We start from the raw sequence: 20,491 nt of genomic DNA, 5'->3' as shown, positions 1-20,491 counted from the left end.
TCTAAGTATTAGTATAGATTTTTAGGCTTGCAAAAACAAAACAAGTAGTGTTTGTGCTCAGAAGACAAAATTTGCCTGGGACATAAGAAGAGGTATATTTTCAACGTTGGGAGCACTTCTAAAATGATTTCGCTTGGCTGATAGCAAACAGATATTTATGTAAAACTGAATCGCAAGTATGTAAAATGAGTACCATCCTCCGAATAGCACGGCGGGTTGTACCATTTTCCCATCGCTATTTCTCGGTTGTCCTCTAACCAATCGAACAGATTAATTGTAGATGACTAATTTAAAGTACTATAGCACTAGTATAGAAAAAATTAGCCGACAGAAATAACGGTGGGTGAATAAAGATTGCAGTAAAAACATGGTACATAATGGTTTACAAACTGATTTAGAACTATGGGTTTGATACATGAAAGTTACGTTAACAGTTAACTCATGCATTGATTTTGGCATCGAAAGCTCTCAATTAATAACTGTGGAAGTGCATTTAGAACACTAAGTTGAGAGCACGCAATAAGCAAATATGCGATAAGCAATAAGCTTCAAATGCGTAGAAGAAGAACATGACAGTTTTTTCCAACCAACATGTTAGCATTTCCAACCAACTCTGAAAATCGTTAATTTCGCGTATGAAGTAACATAAAAAAAAACACTTTGAATGTAACAACTCAAGGCGGGAGTAGCCGTCAACAATGCTGGTGATGGTACAGCACGCAACAACCACCCTACTGCTTTCTCTCTGAGATGATCACGTTGGTCATGACGAGAGGGGGAACACAATAGTTGGGTAAAGAAGAACTGCATTATAACACACCATCGACTGGAAATGCTCTCGCAACGTGGGGCTTTAGGTAGTGATGAAAACGTCGCTAGAACTATTCCACAGCCGCAGTCAGTTTATGAGCAAAAAGAGGGACGCACATTTTTTGCCTGTGGAGCTTGAGCTTGAGCTTGAGCTTGATTGACCGCCCACGGTTGCTACTCTGTTATTGCCAGATCAGCTGTAATTACACAGAGAACCAATAGACGATGCTTGGGACTAGCAATCATCCTCAATGTGTAAAAACTGGTGATCTTAAATTAGGCAATACCAGCGCCGGCCGCGCCCGAACACAGGTCAAGAAAGGAATGGGAAGGATTGTGTTGACATGACACTCGCTTTGATGGAAGCCGAGAACACCTCTGCACTTCCACGAGGAATCACTGGGATGTTGGATAAGAGGGTTGGGTTTGCAGCAGGGTTCGTTTTGGTAAACTATAAGCTGAATTGACGTCCTAACGATCATATAACGCGAAGGAGCTTGGGACTAAACCCACGGTCTTCTGCTCAGTAAGCAAAAACGTTTGCCACTAGGCAGACGAGCACCTTTTTAATCACCGAGTTGCTGTTATTACCATGTAGTCATATTAACAAATAAAACGATTGACGAATCTTGATTGTGGATGGGCCTGAGAATAGACTCATGATGTTCTGCTCAGTAAGCAAAAACGGTTGCTCTAAGGCCACCGAGCCCCTCATATCACATAATACCGTTGCTCAAATTTGTGTGTCCATTCAAACCCGGAACCAACGACAACAACGAGTTTCGCAAAATACACGATACACAAGCGATTTTACCATAAATCTCTTTGATATGTAAGGACCTGGGACCGCGTTTTTCTGCTCAGTAAGCAGGCCACTGTAACCGACGATCTTTCAAATCCGAAAACTAAAAACTACGAAAAAGTACTTAGGCCTTCATTAAGTTCCACTTTCACGCGACGTACAATGTTTCAATTTGCTCTTTACGTATTGTTCAGGCTAGGCCCTTTTCAAAATTTACGCGAGAAATACGCACAATCGTCACCTACCTCGCAAAACTGGTTCCAAACGACAACAAAGGCATAAGCAACGATGGATTGTTGAACTTTGCTGGCTCCGGTGGTGTAGTGCAGTAAATGATGTGATGTATGAAATAATGATATAATTGTAATTTTGTAATTTATCAGCACACACCCTGGTCGACCACTGTAAACCAATCTGCCGTTCAGCGTTTTCGGTCCCTCCGCATCCTGTCTCTGTCTTATCTCAAATACAAAATGCCAATGGTATGAATGTATCTATATATAACTTGGAAATGACGTACAATCAAATAAACCCGTAACCCACTCACTTGGTCAGGCTTCAGAATCGTCCAGTGGGCAGTGCACTCTACACTCCAAGTTCCCTTTTTTTCAAATTTACCGCAAATTTGATATTTTACCCATTGAGTGTTGATTAGTCACAATGAAACATTGTGACAGAAGTTGAGGTTACTAGTGTATTAAATAATCTAGGTCCTATTTAGGATTATATCTGAAAAATCCAAATCTGGCCAACGCCCACCCTAAACCTAAACCTGTTCTAATCCACCTGAAATGACTAACGAATGGAAGACTTTGACTACCCAGCCATGCAATAGTCTCATTCCGTGCCTTATAGCAACTTGATGATTCTATTGCGCTCATCTTCTGGCACCACCCAGGGGAGACTTGGTCCTGTACCCAATGCTTAACTTATCTCCATTCCACTCAGCTACTCGCAATTTCTTGTGATATAGTGGGCGGAATATTATTATTCAATTCAATGCAGACGTCTTTCCAAATTTTGCAGATCGACAGGTAATCGGTGAGTTATCACGATAGTTGCTATTCAACAACTCGACAACGTCCCATCGTCAACGCCTGCTATGAGAATTTCCCATAGCAGACGCCAACGAAATGACGTCATCGAGCTATCGATCAACTACCCTGGTTATCGCCTGGTACCTTATAGCACGATGCTAGGAGACGAACCGGAAGAATCGATGAGCTACCTCCCCCAGGCACATTTTTTGCCTGTGGACTTGGAGACATACTTCAAGTCCCCGCGTACATCGTACGGGTTAGGCAAAAATGTGCGTCTATCTTGAAAAACTGTCGCATTAATGGCCCTTCGCTCATTTTCAACTTTTATTCAACTTTCATACTCCCGTACTCTAACGGAACTATCCACCTACCCTCTTCTAAAGATCATTCTCTAGCTAATAAATCATCACACTAAAGCTTCATGTTAGCATTTCCAACCAACTCTGAAAATCGTTAACTTCGCGTATGAAGTAACATAAAAAAACACTTTGAATGACAGTTACGTTCATGAGTGGAAAGTGTGTTAAAAAAAGGGTTCAACGTTCATTTTTCTTCATAACTATAATAAAAAAAGCATTCTTGCTCGTGAGATTGTATTTAAAAAATAAATTAATTACTCAAATCAGGGTATTATTCAAGTAGAAACTGTCATCCACAACTGATATTTTATATACCTGCTAATCTATCTGATTTCATCGTACTTCTAAAGCACGTTTTGGCTGTATCCCATAGGAACGTATTTTTCACTTTTAGGACCATAATTAAATTAAGGACAGAAGAAAATAAATGAAGTAGTTATGATTTCATAGAATGAGAATCCAGCCCAGAACATGTGACTAACATAAAAATATTATTGTGCCATCAGCGTTAACAAATTAAGAAAAAATAAAAATATATATTAAATAGCATTAAATCTAAATCATTAATCTATATTAAAAAGCAGTCATATCTAAAATAAACTTGTTCGGTCTGGGAAGGCACTTTCCCTTTCGGCAGTGGACTGTATCGGCAATGATTGGTGGAGGAGGCAAGCGTCGATCTAAATCAAACTCTTTGAGCTCTGAAAAGAGCTGGGGGGTGGGGTTCAACACTTGCTCCGAACCAGGGATGTGTGCTGGGTAATTATTTAAACGGCGACGGCTACGCTAGTAGCTACTTTTATTCTCTACTGCTTTCCTTTACAAAGGTTTGCTTTCTTCTGCTGCTGATGCTTGCTCGTGGCCGGTCAAAAGGAAACTGAATTCAGTTTGCCTAATGGGTGTCACTTTTATAGGAGTGCGCTGTCTGCGCATGGTGATATGGACGTCGCTGATTGGTTAGTGTTGTTTGTCGCTGTTCATCAGCGGCGATTGTCAAGATGGTTGGTTCACTTTCGGCGGAGACGGAACATACTCCCCCGGTTGAGGTAACTCAACAATTACCAGGAGGTTGTACGTTATCTTCGATATGCAGTACCGATATCTTGTTGATAGGGCGTCTGTAGCTGGAACCCACTGCAACGATATCGACAGTTCGTACCAAACCGTCATCGCCTGGATATACGGCTATGATGCGACCCAACTTCCAGTTGAGTGGGGGTTGGTTTCGATCGTGGAGCAGAACAACCATGTTTTCACGGATGTTCGGCGTAGTTCGAAGATTCTTCTTTCTGGGTTGTAGGGTGTTCAGATAGTCGCGACTCCAAGCGCGCCAGAAATGTTCGCGCATAAGTTGCAGGTGTTGCCATCTAGTTAGACGTGCTGCCTTGACGTCTTCCAAGGATGGCTCGGGTATGGCAGTGAGAGGGCGTCCAATCAGATAGTGGGCTGGCGTGATCACCAGTGGGTCTGCCGGGTCGTTGGAGATGGTGAAAAGTGGTCGAGAATTTAGCACAGCTTCGATTTCTACCAGAACGCTGGATAGCTCCTCGAATGTGAGCTTTACGTTGCCAACAATACGCTTTAGATGGCTCTTGGCGGACTTGACTGCGGCCTCCCAAAGGCCACCGAATTCGGGTGCGTCCGGTGGGATGAAGTGCCACTCGATCTCACGGTTGCGGCAGAATTTCTCGATGGTGTTAACGGCTTGCTGATCCCGGAACTGTTGGAACAAGGCATTCAGTTCATTGTTGGCACCTCGGAAGTTGGTTGCATTATCCGAGTGCAGCTGTTGGATCATTCCTCGTCGTCCAAGGAATCGCTTCAGGGACGCCAGAAAGGCATCGGTGCTTAAGTCGGAAACCGCTTCTAGGTGGACGGCCTTGGTGGTCATACAAACAAAGACGGCCACATATGATTTCACTAGAGCAGGACGGCGCACACCTTGCTTAATCAGGAAAGGCCCGCCGTAGTCCACTCCGGTCACGGCAAATGGGGGCGATGGTACCACTCTCGATGCTGGCAGGTTTCCCATCAGTTGGCTGGTATTGGTTGGATTAATCCGGAAGCATCTCACACACTTACGTGTAATTTGCCGGATGGTGAAGCGAGCGTTCAGAAGCCAATATCGTTGTCTCATGGCGTTCATCAGGCCAGGCTGCCCGACGTGAAGCTGTTGGATTTTGCGGAAGCTGCTGTATCTGGAAAAATGGGAAAGGTTCCATACTCACAGCTGCGGTGACGATGACTGGTTTCAGCTCTGGCAGCAACGGATCTGGTACTTCTTCGGGTGGATCGATGTCGTATTTCACTCTCTGGAGGAACTCAGGGCCATTCCACCAAAGGTTGTTGTTCTCCAAGGCTCCAGGTAGTTGGCCGCGCGAGACGATGTCGGCAGGGTTCTGCAGCGATCTAACGTACTCCCACCGGAATCCTCCAGTGTGTTCTTGAATTACAGCGATTCGGTTTCGGACGAATAATAGGAGTTGGTTGAGCGGTTTCTTGATCCAGGCTAGGACAATCGTACTGTCACACCAAAGTACAATTTCCCGGAACTCCATATCCAGGGCAGGTAATACCTTCAGAACTAATCGTGTCAGCAGGAGAGCGGCGCAAAGTTCTTTTAGTGGGATGGAAAGATCGTGAAGAGGGGCCAACTTGGATTTGCTTGTCAGTAGGCGGAGCTTCGCTGAACCATCGTTGAACAGGCTTCGTAGGTAGATGCAGGCCCCGTACGCCACTGTTGAGGCATCGGAGAACCCGTGCAATTCGAACGCGACGACTCCTTGGAATGTCACGCATCTTGGGATGGCGATGTTGTGCAAATGCGACAACGAAGCTTGAAGTTCTTGCCACTCTTGCGCCGTGTCTTCATCAATCGGATCGTCCCATCCGACCTTGAGCTGCCACAACCGTTGAGCCATTAGTTTTGCCAATACGATGACTGGAGAGACCAGCCCAAGAGGGTCGAAGAATTTGGCTATCTCCAAATACATTACCCTCTTCGTAACACGTTGTTGTAATGGCGGCGGTTGCTTCGGATGGTTTGCAATGTACAGCGTATCGGCATTCGGATCCCAGAGCAAGCCAAGGACCTTGATAGCTTCGTTTACATTACGTTCTTCTAACGGTACCCTTTTCTCCTGGTCTTCCACGGGAATGCGCTCGAGAAATTCTTTGGAATTCGAGCACCATTTATGTATCGGAAAACCACCACGTCCTAGGAGCTGCTTCAATTGTTGTTGAGCTTCGATTGCATCTTCCACCGAGTCTGCGCCGGACAGTACATCGTCCATGTACGTCTCCTCCTTTACAATGCGAGAGGCGATAGGAAAAAACTCACCTTCTTCCTCGACGAGCTGTACCAGGCACCTTGTTGCGAGGTATGGAGCGGATGCTGTACCGTAGGTAACAGTACACAGTTCCAGAACCCGTAGCTTCTGCGACGGGTGTGGTCTCGAGAAAATTCTGAGGAAACCCCGAAAAAAATAAAAGATGCCAAAGACATCATCACATTCAAAGAGGAAATACAGATATTCCATACTTGGTGCCAAAAAAGCCTGCTACAATTAAATATAAAAAAATGTAACTCAATTACCATTAGTAGAAAACGAACCCTACCCGATTCAACAATCACTTTAGGAAACCATATCGTAGAAAAGTGTGATAGAGTCAGGGATCTAGGTGTTATTTTGGACTCAAAACTTACTTTCACCGATCATTATAACACAATTATTAACAGAGCTAACAACATGCTTGGTTTCATAAAACGTTTCTGCTATAACTTTCACGATCCGTATACGATAAAAACATTGTACATTGCTTATGTAAGATCGATATTAGAATATTGCAGCATAGTTTGGTCACCTTTTTCAATCACACACGAAGAAAGAATAGAATCCGTTCAAAAGCAGTTTCTATTGTATGCACTCCGCAAGTTAGGTTGGACTGTATTTCCTCTGCCATCTTACACAGCTCGGTGTATGCTCATAAATATCCAAACATTAAAAGAGCGTCGTGAATTTGCTATGATTTCTTTCGTAAACGATATCGTATCACATCGCATTGATTCTATAGAACTATTGTCACCCTTAAATTTATATACACCATCTAGGCATTTACGAAATAGAAATATATTTGCTACAAATCGTCATCGTACGAATTATGCCAAATTTGGACCCTTGAACCAAATGATGGATACATATAATAAGCACTGCGATAACATTGACTTTACAATGACAAAAACCAAATTAAAGCAATATTTTAATTCCTCGCATAACGTCAGCTAGAAGTAATGTTAAATATAAACAAAGACAAAATTGTAAACATAGCTCTTAAGACAACAATTGTAAAACGGTCTACACTGATTGACGACAAATAAATAAAAACGTCGATCTTGTAGTGCTTGCAGTACCTGCCGGTACATCTTGGCAACGTCTCCAGAAAAGGCGATCTTGAACTTTCGGAAGCGTAGGACGATGAAATGCAGATCATTCTGCACCACAGGACCGACTTGCAGGACTTCGTTTAAAGACAGCTTTTCGGATGACGACTTGGCACTTGCATCGAACACGACACGACATTTTGTGCTCGAGCTGGATGGACGCAGTACAGCGTGATGTGGAAGATAATACCTCTGCTGGTTGGGAGGATCATCAGCTTCATTGATTTCACTGCAATGTCCGAGAACCTCGTAGTCTCGAACGAACTCTACGTACTGCGCTTGTAGTTTGGGATTGTTCATCAGTCGTTTCTCCAGCATCAGGAACCTCTTCAGAGCTAAAGCACGGCAATCGTCTAGCTGCGAAGAATTTTCAAGCTCACGATAAATCTTCCGGACTCGTCACGCTGGTATGTGGACAGAAAGTGTGCTTCGCATGCCATCTCCTCGGTTGATAACTTGGGTACGTCCGGCACTTCCTCGATTTGCCAGAACTTGTACATCTTTCGCTCGATGTCTTCAAGAGAAACGTGGCTGGCATGCTGAACTGATACGTTGGAAATCTGTGGCTCGACGATGACACCAGATACGATCCAACCAAGGTGAGTGTCTCGCAACTGTGGCAGGTTGTCCGCCAGGTTGAGTTGGCTTGGCTTCAGTATATCAAAAAACAGCTCTGCGCCGATCAACAGGTCCACCTTATCGGGCGTGTGGAACTCGGGATCGGCAAGAACCACTCCAGCAGGGATGTCCCAATTGTTGATGTTGATCTTCGACGATGGAATTGTGCCCGTTACTTTCGGCGTCACTAGGCACTCGAGGCTGGCTTGGAAGTTGGATACTCGGGACTTGAATTTCAGCGTCACTTTGTCACGAGCGAGGGTGCGCAACGCGTTGATACCGGTGATCGAAACGTTGGCTGGCTTCTTCGGCAGACCCAGGCGATTGGCCATGTCTTCGGTCACGAAATTCACCTGGGAGCCGCTGTCCAACAGGACGCGGCATGGATGGGGATGACTCTTCTTATCAAACACCTGCACCACTGCGGTAAGCAGCAGCACCGTCTTGGTCGACTGGGTGAAGTTTGACGAACAGGTGGTGGACACAGGATGTTCCACGGGGGCAAGAATCTTCTGCACCGACGTCGACGGTTGACTCGGAGCAGCCGGAACCGGTGGCGGGATTGCCATAGATTCCGTGGGAAGAGAAATGTTTGGCATTTTCTCCTGGGTGGGTGCCCCATCTTCATGGAGCAACGTGTGGTGTCGGCGCTGACACTTGTGGCACGTCTTGATTGAAGGGCAGTTCTTGGAACGGTGTCCTTTGCGCAGGCAGTTAAAGCAGACTCCTGCTGCTCGGATCTTTTCGTTCTTCTGGGAAGCGGTTAGGTTGTTCAGGGCAGTGCACTGGAAGTTCCGACGATCACCACCACAAATCTCACATGCTTGGGACGCATTGGTGGAAACTGCGTGGCTCTTCTGCGGCTGAAGTCTTGAAGGTAGCTGGGCTTGTTTTGGATTGATTGTTGGCGGCACTGACTGGAACGCTGCTTCGCAGTTTTCCAGAATCTGGCATCTGGATTTCAGGAACTCGATGACTTGGGAATACTTCGGAAGATCTCCTTTCTTCTGGGTCCCTTCCCAGGACTTACGGGTCGATTTATCAAGTGCTGAAATTATCAGATACACAATGATGTGTTCTAAAACTCCGGTGATTTGTTGCTGAAGGTAGCGCAAACTTTCGACGTGGTGAGTGGCTTCGTTCAGCAGTGTTCGCAGTTCCTTATGAGACTCCGACGTCATCTTCTTGAGGAACAACAACCCACGGATGTGAGTTTCCACTATGACTTGCTTGTTGTCGTATCGGTCCGTTAAAATGGTCCAAGCTTGCTCGTAGTTACCCTCGCTTAGGAGCTTAGCGTCCAGAACTCCAGTAGCATCTCCGATAAGAGCTTTATCGAGGTGATACAATTTTATGGCATTTGTATCCCCCGAGTTGGCCATCAGGTCCTGGAAGATGGCCTTGAACTTGGGTCATGCGTCGTAACTCCCATCGAACGTTGGGATTGGTGCTTTTAACGGTTGCTGCTGGATAATCACGTGAGGTGCTGCTGGAATGGCTGGAGGAACCTTTGGAGTGGCTCGAGCTTTTGCCTCTAGTAAGTAAGTAACTCTTCCACAGCATTGGATACGTCGTAGTACAGTTTCTCGAAGCTTGCGTATTCGTCATCCTGTCCATCGAGCGCTTCATCGGGTACCAGTGCTATTACCTTGCTGTGGAATTGGCTGTACTCAGCGTAGGTAACAGCCAGGTTCTTGGATAGCACACCAAGTTGCGCCAATCCAAGCGTCTCATTCATCAACGTCCGATTAATCCGCACCAACTTCATTTTCGCTTGGGAGCGCTGGCGAACCAATCCACGATATTTCTTTGCTGTAGCTTCATCCCAGTCGGCTTCCCATTCGTCGAATCCATGGAACGATCCAGATCCATCCGATGGTGACGGATTTCCTTGTTGCTGTTCGACACCAGCATCTTGCACGCCATCGTGAGTCGCACCAGCATCTTGCACACCATCGCGTGTCGACGAACGCGTAATAGGCATTTTCGTATTTTTACGAAATCACTTTGTCTTTAACTTGTCGCGAACGCGCACACGAACTCGATTCACTTGCTATGCTTCGCGCACGACGGGCATCGGCAACAGCGGAAGCAGTTTTATTTTGGCACTGTTTGCTAGCGTAGCTCGTCCGTTTTCCCCACTCGGAAGGCGACAGGCAGTTCGATCCTTTTGGTAGGACTGGGCAAACTTTGGGGCGAAAGCTTCTTCAAACGGCTCGCTATCCGGTTCGTGATAGACCAAATAGATGTTCGGTCTGGGAAGGCACTTTCCCTTTCGGCAGTGGACTGTATCGGCAATGATTGGTGGAGGAGTCAAGCGTCGATCTAAATCAAACTCTTTGAGCTCTGAAAAGAGCTGGGGGGTGGGGTTCAACACTTGCTCCGAACCAGGGATGTGTGCTGGGTAATTATTTAAACGGCGACGGCTACGCTAGTAGCTACTTTTATTCTCTACTGCTTTCCTTTACAAAGGTTTGCTTTCTTCTGCTGCTGATGCTTGCTCGTGGCCGGTCAAAAGGAAACTGAATTCAGTTTGCCTAATGGGTGCCACTTTTATAGGAGTGCGCTGTCTGCGCATGGTGATATGGACGTCACTGATTGGTTAGTGTTGTTTGTCGCTGTTCGTCAGCGGCGATTGTCAAGATGGTTGGTTCACTTTCGGCGGAGACGGAACAAAACTATTTGTCTAAAACATTGAAACTTGAAAAGACATCAAGTACCTAGAAGATTTTTCCAAAGTGTGGTGAAAATTTGAGCGTAAAATATTAAAAAATAAAAAATCCCACCCATGGTGAAGATAGGCCATTTTTTGACACTTTGGATACCTGACGGTAATCAGTCTGTTTACTGTAGTTACTATAACAAAAACTAAATGTGAGTACACATATAACAATCTACATTAAAAAAACCTTCAAATTGACGTTCTATGATCAAAAATAGCTTATTTGGTTGTGGAGTAATATCTACTGAAAGATGAAATTTTTAATAATCTCGAAAATCCAGGGTTGTAGCCCAGAAGGATCTAGGCACTTTAGAGCAAAATCAAAAAAGGCCTTTGTTCAGAATTCCAAAATAAGCGTTTTTGCCAAGTTTGACTAAAATCGGTGACATCGACCACAGCTGGTGTACCCACTTGAGCTTGAATGACCCATGTGTAACACTCGAGTTATCAACAAGACATTTCGTGCATAAGTTTTTGTATTCTTTCAAGGAAGAACATTTGTAATAATGTAGATGAATAGGATCAAAGCAATTGATTTTTGGGTATTGATAAATTCCGGATAAACCATCAAGCGGAATACCACAAAAGTAACAGTTCTTATGAAAAAAACGTTCTGTTTTCGATACTTCCTCCCTATTGAAATATAACTCAGTTTTCTCAACAATTGTTCGTGCTTCAAAAACTCTAACTAGACGTATGGATTCAGACCTTCCTCCAACAACAAAATCCAAGCGTAATATTCAAAGAAAGGAACCAAAATCCATCTTGGCTGAACATATAAACCAAATTTTAACAAAAATACGTAGTTTTGTCAATTAAAACCTGGCTTTGGGTGTGCTTAAAAAAATAATCATCACATATGAATTCAGAAAGGTCAATTCTATAAAATCTAAGCATAACTTTCAAAGGACAGTATCAAAATCCAACTTAGCAGAAAATGAAAACCAAAAAAAAAACCTTTTCGATTTACACACCCGGTTCAACCTTCATGTATGCATTCAGCAAGGTCCATTCTAAAAAATATAAGCCTATTTTTCAAAGATATGAGCCAAAATGCAATTCAGCAAAGTCCATTCTATAAAATTCAAGTTTATTTTCAAAGATCGGAGCCGAAATTCAACTTGGCAGAACAGAAAATCAAAGTTTTTTTTTATGAAAATACGTACTTTTGTGAATTTAAACTCAGTATTCTCAAAAATTTAAGAAATTCAACCCTCATGTATGGATTCAGCAACTTCTATTAAAATACAAGCCTATTTTTCAAAGATAGAAGTCAAAATTCAGCTCGGAAAAACAGAAAAAAATATTTTTTTATGAAAATACCTTCTTTTGTGAATATTAACCAGGTTCGTCCTTCCGGTTTTCAGCAAGTTCCATTCTATAAAATCCAAGTACAAATTTCAAAAGATTGAACCGAAATCCAACCTGGCTTCAAAAAGATCTACCATCACGTATGAACTCACAAAGGTCTATTCCATAACATCCAAGCCTTTTTTTCAAAGGGCGGAGCCAAAATCATCCAACTTGGCTGATCAAGAAACCCACATTTCTATAAAAAATACGTACTTTTGTGGATGTAAACCCAGTTTTCTCAACAATTGCGTTTGCTTTAAAAAAATCTACCATCATGTATGAACACACGGAGGTCCATTCTTCAAAATCTCAGCCTAATTTTCAAAGGATGTGAATCTCACAAGAACGAGGAAGGGATCTAAGGGAGCGAAATCTACGATAAAAGTTAGGTGAATCACTTCAGGAAAGCTCAGACTAACATTCAATATAATTCAATCACTCAACAGAAAAGTTTGGACTCCCTAAGGAAGGTTTTGAACCACTTCAGAAAAGGTTGGATACTATTTGGAAAATTTAAGCTCAAAAAATTGTCGGTTCACTTTGGAAAACTTTCTACACAGTAAAACTAAGCAAGATTGTGTCCTTGCCAAATGCCAAAGCAGTTAACAAAAATCTGGAGCTCACTTAGGAAAATATCAAACCCGTTCTGACTAGTTTGGTTTCAGTTCGGAAAAAGTTGAATCAATGCAGCAAACCTTGGATTCATTTAGGAAAAGGATTAATCAGCTAATGTTGCCTCACTTCAGAAAATGCGAAACCAATTCTTTAAAGATTAGATTTGGAATATGTTGAATCACTTCAGGAAAGTTTTGATAACTTTAAATAGGATTGAGTAACAGAACAGAAAAGTTTAGACTCAGTTAGAAAAATATTGACGACTTATTCGAAAGTTCACTTCAAAAAAGTTTTGAATCTGCTTTGAAAAGTGTCACCTCAGTTAGGAATTTCCTGAATCGCTTCTGATTTGGTCTACCTTCTAAAAATTTTAAACCAATTTTGAAAAGATTGGATTTAGGTAGCTTGGAAATTGTTGAATCACTGTAGAAAAGATGTGAAACATTAAGTATCATTGCAGAAGGTTTGTAAGTTAAGGCGACTACGGTGGGCTGGGCACATCGTAATAATGTCGGATAACGACCCACTGAAAATGGTTCTTTGTAGTGATCCGACTGGGACAAGACGAAGATGTGCGCAACGAACAAGAGGGATTGATCAGATTGAAGTGAGTTGCCAAACAAGATTAGGAATGATGTTCGATAAAATCCGTTTGCGATAAAATCCGAACAATTTAAACCGGCTGATCCGATTTCAAGGACCTGTCATGCCGTACTGGTCAAGTACCAATTTATGTGAAAATTCTTTAAAAGAACAAGGGTATACAACAACAACAATAACAACAACAACAACAACAATAACAACAACAACAACAACAACAACAACAATAACAACAACAACAACAATAACAACAACAACAACAACAACAACAACAACAACAACAACAACAACAACAATAACAACAACAACAACAACAATAACAACAACAACAACAATAACAACAACAACAACAACAACAACAACAACAACAACAACAACAACAACAACAACAACAACAACAATAACAACAACAACAACAACAACAACAATAACAACAACAACAATAACAACAACAACAACAACAACAACAACAACAACAACAACAACAACAACATTATGGAAATTTTGCAAACAAGTATCCATACCCAAATGAATTTGCGAAAAATAAATATACACTGAAAGTTTAATTTTATTTCTCCCTTGGTGATATTCCAAAATTTTGAAGGGAGGGGGGGAGGGGTGAGAAAAGAAGAACTTGATATTTGTTCCGGCCTTATATCTAAGGAAATATTGATTGAAAATCGAAGATTGTAAAAAACAAGCAAACTAATTGTAACATGGCGGTGGCATCAAAGTTGATTTTCATGGGTAATTTGTGAAAAAGTTGTTTTGCTTTCAAGAATTCCTTAACAAATTAATAAGGTTTTAAAATGGCTTTTATGAAGAAAACTTGCAGGCTGAATTGTATTTATCTAAAGCCATTTTGCTTGATCCTAACCCGTTCAGATTTATGGCAGCATTTATGGAGGCAAAGTTGCCTGCAAAAACGTTAAACGTTAAAGTTTGTTTATCTTTCGATAGTTGCGCTGTGAGATCCAGGATTCTTCCAGGCGGTTTTCTCCCGATGGATTGGGAGCAGTTGCTCAGATAGTTTGTGATACTGTTTCACAACATTTCGTATTTCGAATAGCTGGAACCGCAATCGTTCCCGAAAAAGGTCCTTTTCTTCCGGATGGTTACAGAAGTGCACCATCCAACGATGCAGGGATGTACGCTTGAGTAAAATTTTCGAAGAGTTGATTCTTTCGCCGGATAAAATCGCTGCTATGGATCGGAAACCATTTCGATTGTCATCTATTCGCAAGATCTGAAGAAGGCTGGTATGTTTTAAAACTTTCGACAATGTTTTATGAATTCGAGGGCCACGCTCACTGTACTCTTCTCCGCCAGATGGTCAGTCGTTGATGGTGTGCTGGTTCTTCTAAAGAAGTAAATTTGGCTGAAATCGACTTAAATTTTTCATCCTACTGCGTCTATCCTTCTAGATTTCCTTGTCATAAATTTGGCATTTATTAACTATGAGGAACCATCTTTTAAGCTCAATTTGTAAACAGAGTAATTGGGGAGTTAAAGATGCACTTTAAAAGCCTAAAAAGCAGCAATAAATGCTTTTTGCTCTAATGCAAAACCTAATGGTTTTATGGTTGCTTTTATAATAATAGAACACGTTTATAAAGTATTTTATCAAGACATTGATAAACAATTGCTAATAACGTTTATGCTTGAATTACAGAACAGTTTTAAGGAGGGATTGATAACTGTTTTAAATTTATTTTTAAAACAAGACATTGTTTGACTTTCTTGCCAGACTATAAAAGTTTTTTAAAATAGCAAAAAGCTGAATTACCTACTAAGCAGGAATGTTTTACACTTTGAAATGCTATATTCAAACTAAATGGATTGTTCATTGCCGTTATCAAACCATCATAAATTAGAGTGGATGCTAAATGGTTACTGAATTGTTACTTGGGGGCAATATGTAACCCAAAAGAGACGGAACTTTCCAAATTGGATCACGTGGTGGCTGTCATACGCTAAGCCGAAAATCCAGTCCTTCTTCCGATGGAAATCTCGCGAGGCATACGGCGAGTTTAATGCAGAACACCAACGACTGTACGCGCAGCTTCAGCAAGCGTATGATGGTTATTTCCAGAATCCAGCGATGATAGCTACGATTAACCGCGTGAAAACACACCACCGCAGCTTCTCGCAGAACTTCATGCGCATCAACGGTATCTTCATTGCAGGTGAAAACATTAGCACGTTTCAGCTTTGAGAACGACGGAGGAAAAAATTGTTATCACAGAGCTGCGTGGCGAAAACAACGAAACGATCGAAAACCATCTGCTTCGTTACTTCAAGGAATTATACACAGCGAGAGAGTGGTGCCGTAAAACGGGGTATCTTTGATAATGCGGGTAACTTTGATAGTATAATATAAAGATTAAATTTACTCGCTGCACTTTTTCCAAATTAAAAAAATTGGTTCCATATTGTAGCTTAGGGTATTTCTGTTGATATCGTATATAAACTTTATATAGTATGCGTTCCATATTTTACAAACATATTAAAAAAACAATTTGCGTGTTTTTCGCCTGTTTGAAAAAGCACTCAAACCATCACTTATGAAATGTATTTCTGATATAGCCATCACAAATTCAATGCTGTATTCTTATTGCTTATGATGTTTTCTGATTATATACTCATTCAAAGTTTCATGTTCAAAGAACTAAATTGTGTGAGTTTCACCCATTTTTTCTACATTCATCGAGCATTATCAAAGTAACCCCAAATCAAAATACTGAAGTTCGGTCACAAAACTAAAAAATAGTGCAAATGCCTTAATTTCCGTTAAACATATTACTTACGAATCAACTTTTGGATTCTCAGTACTTGTTTTAAAACTGTGAAATTTGAAAAAAACATTCATTGCTGTAAAAAAATATTTAGAATATACTTTAAAAAACTATCAATGTTACCCCGTTTTACGGTACTTGAACATGACGAGTGCAACGAAGTTTGCGTGGCAGAAATTACAACATCAGAGATTTTGTCGTCTATTCGTACATGCGGGAAGCGACGGGTTACCTGTTGAATTTTACCAACGTACATTCGACGTCATCCACCGAGAACTGAACCTCGTATTAAATGAGGCTCTGACAAATGAGCTATCCCCTGAGTTCGCCAACGGAGTAATTGGGTTAGTGCGAAAGAGAGTAACGGCAAACACCGCTCGAGGATACCACCCGATCAGCCTTCTGAATGCGGACTTTAAAATTCTAAGTAGGATTTTGAAAGCACGTCTCGAGCTCGTGATGAGGACTCACCGCGTGCTGAGTGGTGCACAAAAATGTTCCAACGATGGACATTCAATTTTCGAAACCACTCTTTCTCTGAAAGATCGAATTGCTCAGCTGATAGCGAGGAAGCAAAAAGGGAAGCTGATAAGCTACGATCTCGATCATGCTTTCGATCGGATATCCCTTTCTTTCCTTCACGAAACAATGCGGCAGCTGGGAATAAACACAACCTTCATCAGTTTACTTGCAACCAAGGAATTTCTCCCCCCGCAGACCTTCCCTTTCCCAGCAAATTCCTCTTCTCCCACCATTTGTTCGAGAGCATAACTCTAGTGAACAAATACATCGCCTGTTTGTGGAGCGGACGGAAACACCACGGGTCGAAAGGAAAAATCCTGGCACGAACTGGAAGCGTATATGGTTAAACATCGCAACAAAACAGCTGTCATCGAGCCATCGGAGCAGCTTATACTTGCTCATAAATGAGAAGACGGTGCACCGAAAATTGATGAGAATCATCCAACGTGCGAACGCTGAGAATTGTTTGCATTGCAATGCTGTGGTTGAAACGCTGCAACACAAATTCAGTGTTTGCCCTCGAGTAGCACACGCATGGGCTTTTGTACAACAAAAGATGACGATGATACTTGGAGGTTGGCAACGACTGTCTTTCGAAGAATTGCTGCGCCCAGCACTATTAAACGTAGGACCAACAAAACGAAGTCAAATATTGAAGATGCTTATATTATACCTCACCTATGTTAATGAAGTTAACGTTAGAATCGATGTTAGTGCACTTGAATTCTACTTAATATGTGAAAGCTAAATTATTTTGTAAATAATCTTTGAGGAACATTGAAATAAACGATTCACTTTCAGAAAAAAAAAAAAATTTGACAACCGTTATAACATGTTATAACTCTCCAGTCTGGACAGCGTTTACGGTTGTATAAATTAAATTGGCAAAGCGTTTTAGACCTAAATTACGTCATGAAAAATGTTAGTTGGGTGTCCAGTTCGAGGTAGTGGCATTCATCATATGGCATATGAACAAATCCAACATAAAATAATTCGGCCGTATTCCCCATATTTCGATCAAAACAGAGTTCCAATATAAAAAAAATCTTAATGATTGTAGATTGACAAACATTAAACGCAACGAAAAGTTATCGATCTCCTGTGCAACCGTGGAAGGAGGGAGAGCACATTTTAGGTTGTTCGTGTCTTGTCCGAGAAGGAGATTTTAACTCATGATCTTTAGCGTTATTGGCGCGTCCCCTAAGTTTAAAATAGATATCTCGATTAATGATGTGGAATCAAAATGCAATTGTTTTGCAAGAGCTTTTCATTTCTCTTCTTTTTATTTTCTTTGAACGACTATTACTCGAAGTTTACAATGCTACGGAACGGATCACAAGTTCCATCAATTTCTATACCTACTCCAAATTATTGAATTCGAACCTCCTAATAATTCTTAATTAATTACTCTTTTTTCAGGCATTTCAGATGACAGGGAAGGTTTATTAGACATCATCCAGAGGAACAAAATTAATTACCAGAAACGCGCTTATCAATGCATAAAGTGCTTGGTAACCCTGTTCAATCGAAGTCGTGTAGCTTTAAACATGTTACATAATACGGTACAACTAGCCCGTCAATGGACACATGCAGTCGAGTGGCTGCAAGACGAGTTGGACAGACACCGAGTATCTGGTGGACAATATAACTACAATTCGTGGTCACCTCCTGCACAAAGCAACGACAATACGAATAGTTTTGTGTTAGAACGATCACAGTCTGCCAAAAACTTGTTACAAATGGCATTTCAACTTTGTCCAGAAGATGTATGAGATATTATTATCTGCAGTGACCTGAGTATATTATTTAAAAATAATTATTTTTATAGCAGGATCAGGAGGAACCACATGAACATGAGATTGAGAATAATATTGACAATCATCCAGCGGCACCAGCAACCACAGCCATAACTGAAACAACGAAACATGCTTGTCTACAGAAGCAGCAACAATTGCTGTTTTCTTCATGCGAGGAAAACTTAAATTCTAGTCCGTCTTCTATTTCTAACGTCAGTAAGCTAATGTCTAAAGTAAATATTCACACAGATGTTGGATATGAATCATCGACAACATCTCCAGAGCTCAAAACGCCGGCTCAAAATGTGGTAAGATAATGTGAATGCTTATATGCTTTTAAGAAGTGTCCGATGCTGCATTTCTCAGAAAATCGAATTGTTTTTTTTTGTAATGCCACGTATTAAAAAGATGAACATAAAATTGTTAATTCCACTCAAATTTCAAAGGTAACAATAAAAACATTTTCGGGTCTACTAGATACATTACTATTATGTCCATCAATTATAAATGCTTGATGAAAAAACTGTCCACTTTTACACTCAGGTTTTTTTTATACGGGGGATATTATATCGTGTAAAAAACCGTGTCAACAAAACCTACCAAGATTTTGGTTTTTCACGTACTAAAATATAAAAAAAAAATGATTTTGATGCCATTCGTAATTATACACTGCAAATAAAATTCACGTTATATCCACCTAAACAGGCACGTAGATATTTTCCATCATACTATTCAGGTGAATATTACGTGTTTTAGGTGAGAGATTACAGTTAAGTGATTCTCATAGAAATAAATGATTTTCACGTAAATGTTATCGTTTAACTCACTTAAAAATTACGGAAAATTGCAAATAAATGTTTATATATTTGAAAATGCTACTTTCAAATAACAGACTAAAGTAGTAATTTTCGTTTTTTAACTCTTTATTTGTTCCAAACTCAAAATAAATTACATTTCATTTTAACCTAGGTGCTCCAGCTACTATAGTAACTTACCAGCCTTAATTGTTATAATATATAATTAAAGGAATTACGCTTAGTAACTCATAAAAAAATATTTTATTAACTAACTTTTACATTTGATCGTACAGGATTATTGAACTGCATGGAACTCTCACAAATAACTAATTAAGACTAATTGTTCACTTTACGATCGAACTCTATTTAATAGCTAAAACTGCTTATCCTGCAATCCACTGGCGGTGACTCGGTGGCAACAGTGGCGTGTTCGCTGGTGTGGTAGAGTTGCTTGAAGAGTGCTGACGATGGCCTGGTGACATGGTAGCTTACTCGTTGGTATTGGTGGTGATGTGATCGATGACTGTACTTTGGACGGTAGTACTTGGCATCATGGTCTGGCTCTGCTGTATAACTCCTCCGGGGGGTAGAGAAGCGTGTCCTCACGTGTTCAGGTTTCCCTCGGTGGGTGGTTCCGCTTTTGGTGCTGATTATTTGGTCCTTTTCCTCCGTGGGTTGTTTATCAAGATTGCCTTGGATGATCTGACTAAAATAGAGAAAAGCAAACAAAAACTAATGTTGTTTTCATTTTTACTACACTGCACCGTTCATTTGTTTGTAAACAAAGGTGCAACCGATAACGAAAACGACACAAGGTTATGGTAATTATCGTGGAGAATGTGACTCCACCCAGTAGGCTCCAGTTCCATATTTTGTTTCTAGATAGTTGAAGGTATACATGTTGGACGTGTTTTCGGTTCAATAATGTCCTGTTATCCAAAGTCCCTAAGTCGGTTGAATTTGATGCTGTACGTTGCTCCATGGAGTAAAAATGTCTTCAGGGTAGTCTCTTTCGATGTTAATGTGTTGTATATGACGCATTTCGCGCCAAATCGTATTCGGAGCTGGTGGCACCCTCTCAGATTTCAATGAAACTTTCTGGATGTGTGTATAAGCCACTTTGCATATACTTAGTTTTTCAAAAATTCATCTAGACTAACCTTTGAGAAGGGCCAAACTTCTTTTGCCGTTTTTTTTTTCAAAAAAATATTATGGAAAAAT

At 41.1% G+C, this 20,491-nt stretch overlaps 1 protein-coding gene across 1 annotated transcript in view; it reads left to right on the top strand.

Annotated features, from left to right (window-relative positions):
* The window catches only part of LOC135703928 (probable ubiquitin carboxyl-terminal hydrolase FAF), a gene marked incomplete at its 5' end in the record, with an annotated part of 221,182 nt that overhangs the window by 184,190 nt on the left and 16,501 nt on the right, over window positions 1–20,491 (top strand). Inside the window, 2 exons of the mRNA XM_065225294.1 lie at window positions 18,097–18,443; window positions 18,506–18,781. Coding sequence (XP_065081366.1) covers window positions 18,097–18,443; window positions 18,506–18,781 — 623 coding nt within the window. The remainder of the gene's footprint in view (window positions 1–18,096; window positions 18,444–18,505; window positions 18,782–20,491) is intronic.

The sequence above is a fragment of the Ochlerotatus camptorhynchus genome, unplaced genomic scaffold (genome assembly GCF_037179485.1).
Source record: "Ochlerotatus camptorhynchus isolate MF236.1 unplaced genomic scaffold, CSIRO-AGI_Acam_v1.1 ptg000223l, whole genome shotgun sequence".
Lineage (NCBI taxonomy): Eukaryota > Metazoa > Arthropoda > Insecta > Diptera > Culicidae > Ochlerotatus > Ochlerotatus camptorhynchus.
The sequence above is the reverse complement of the archived record's forward strand: the minus strand, read 5'-3'. Positions and strand labels throughout refer to the sequence as shown.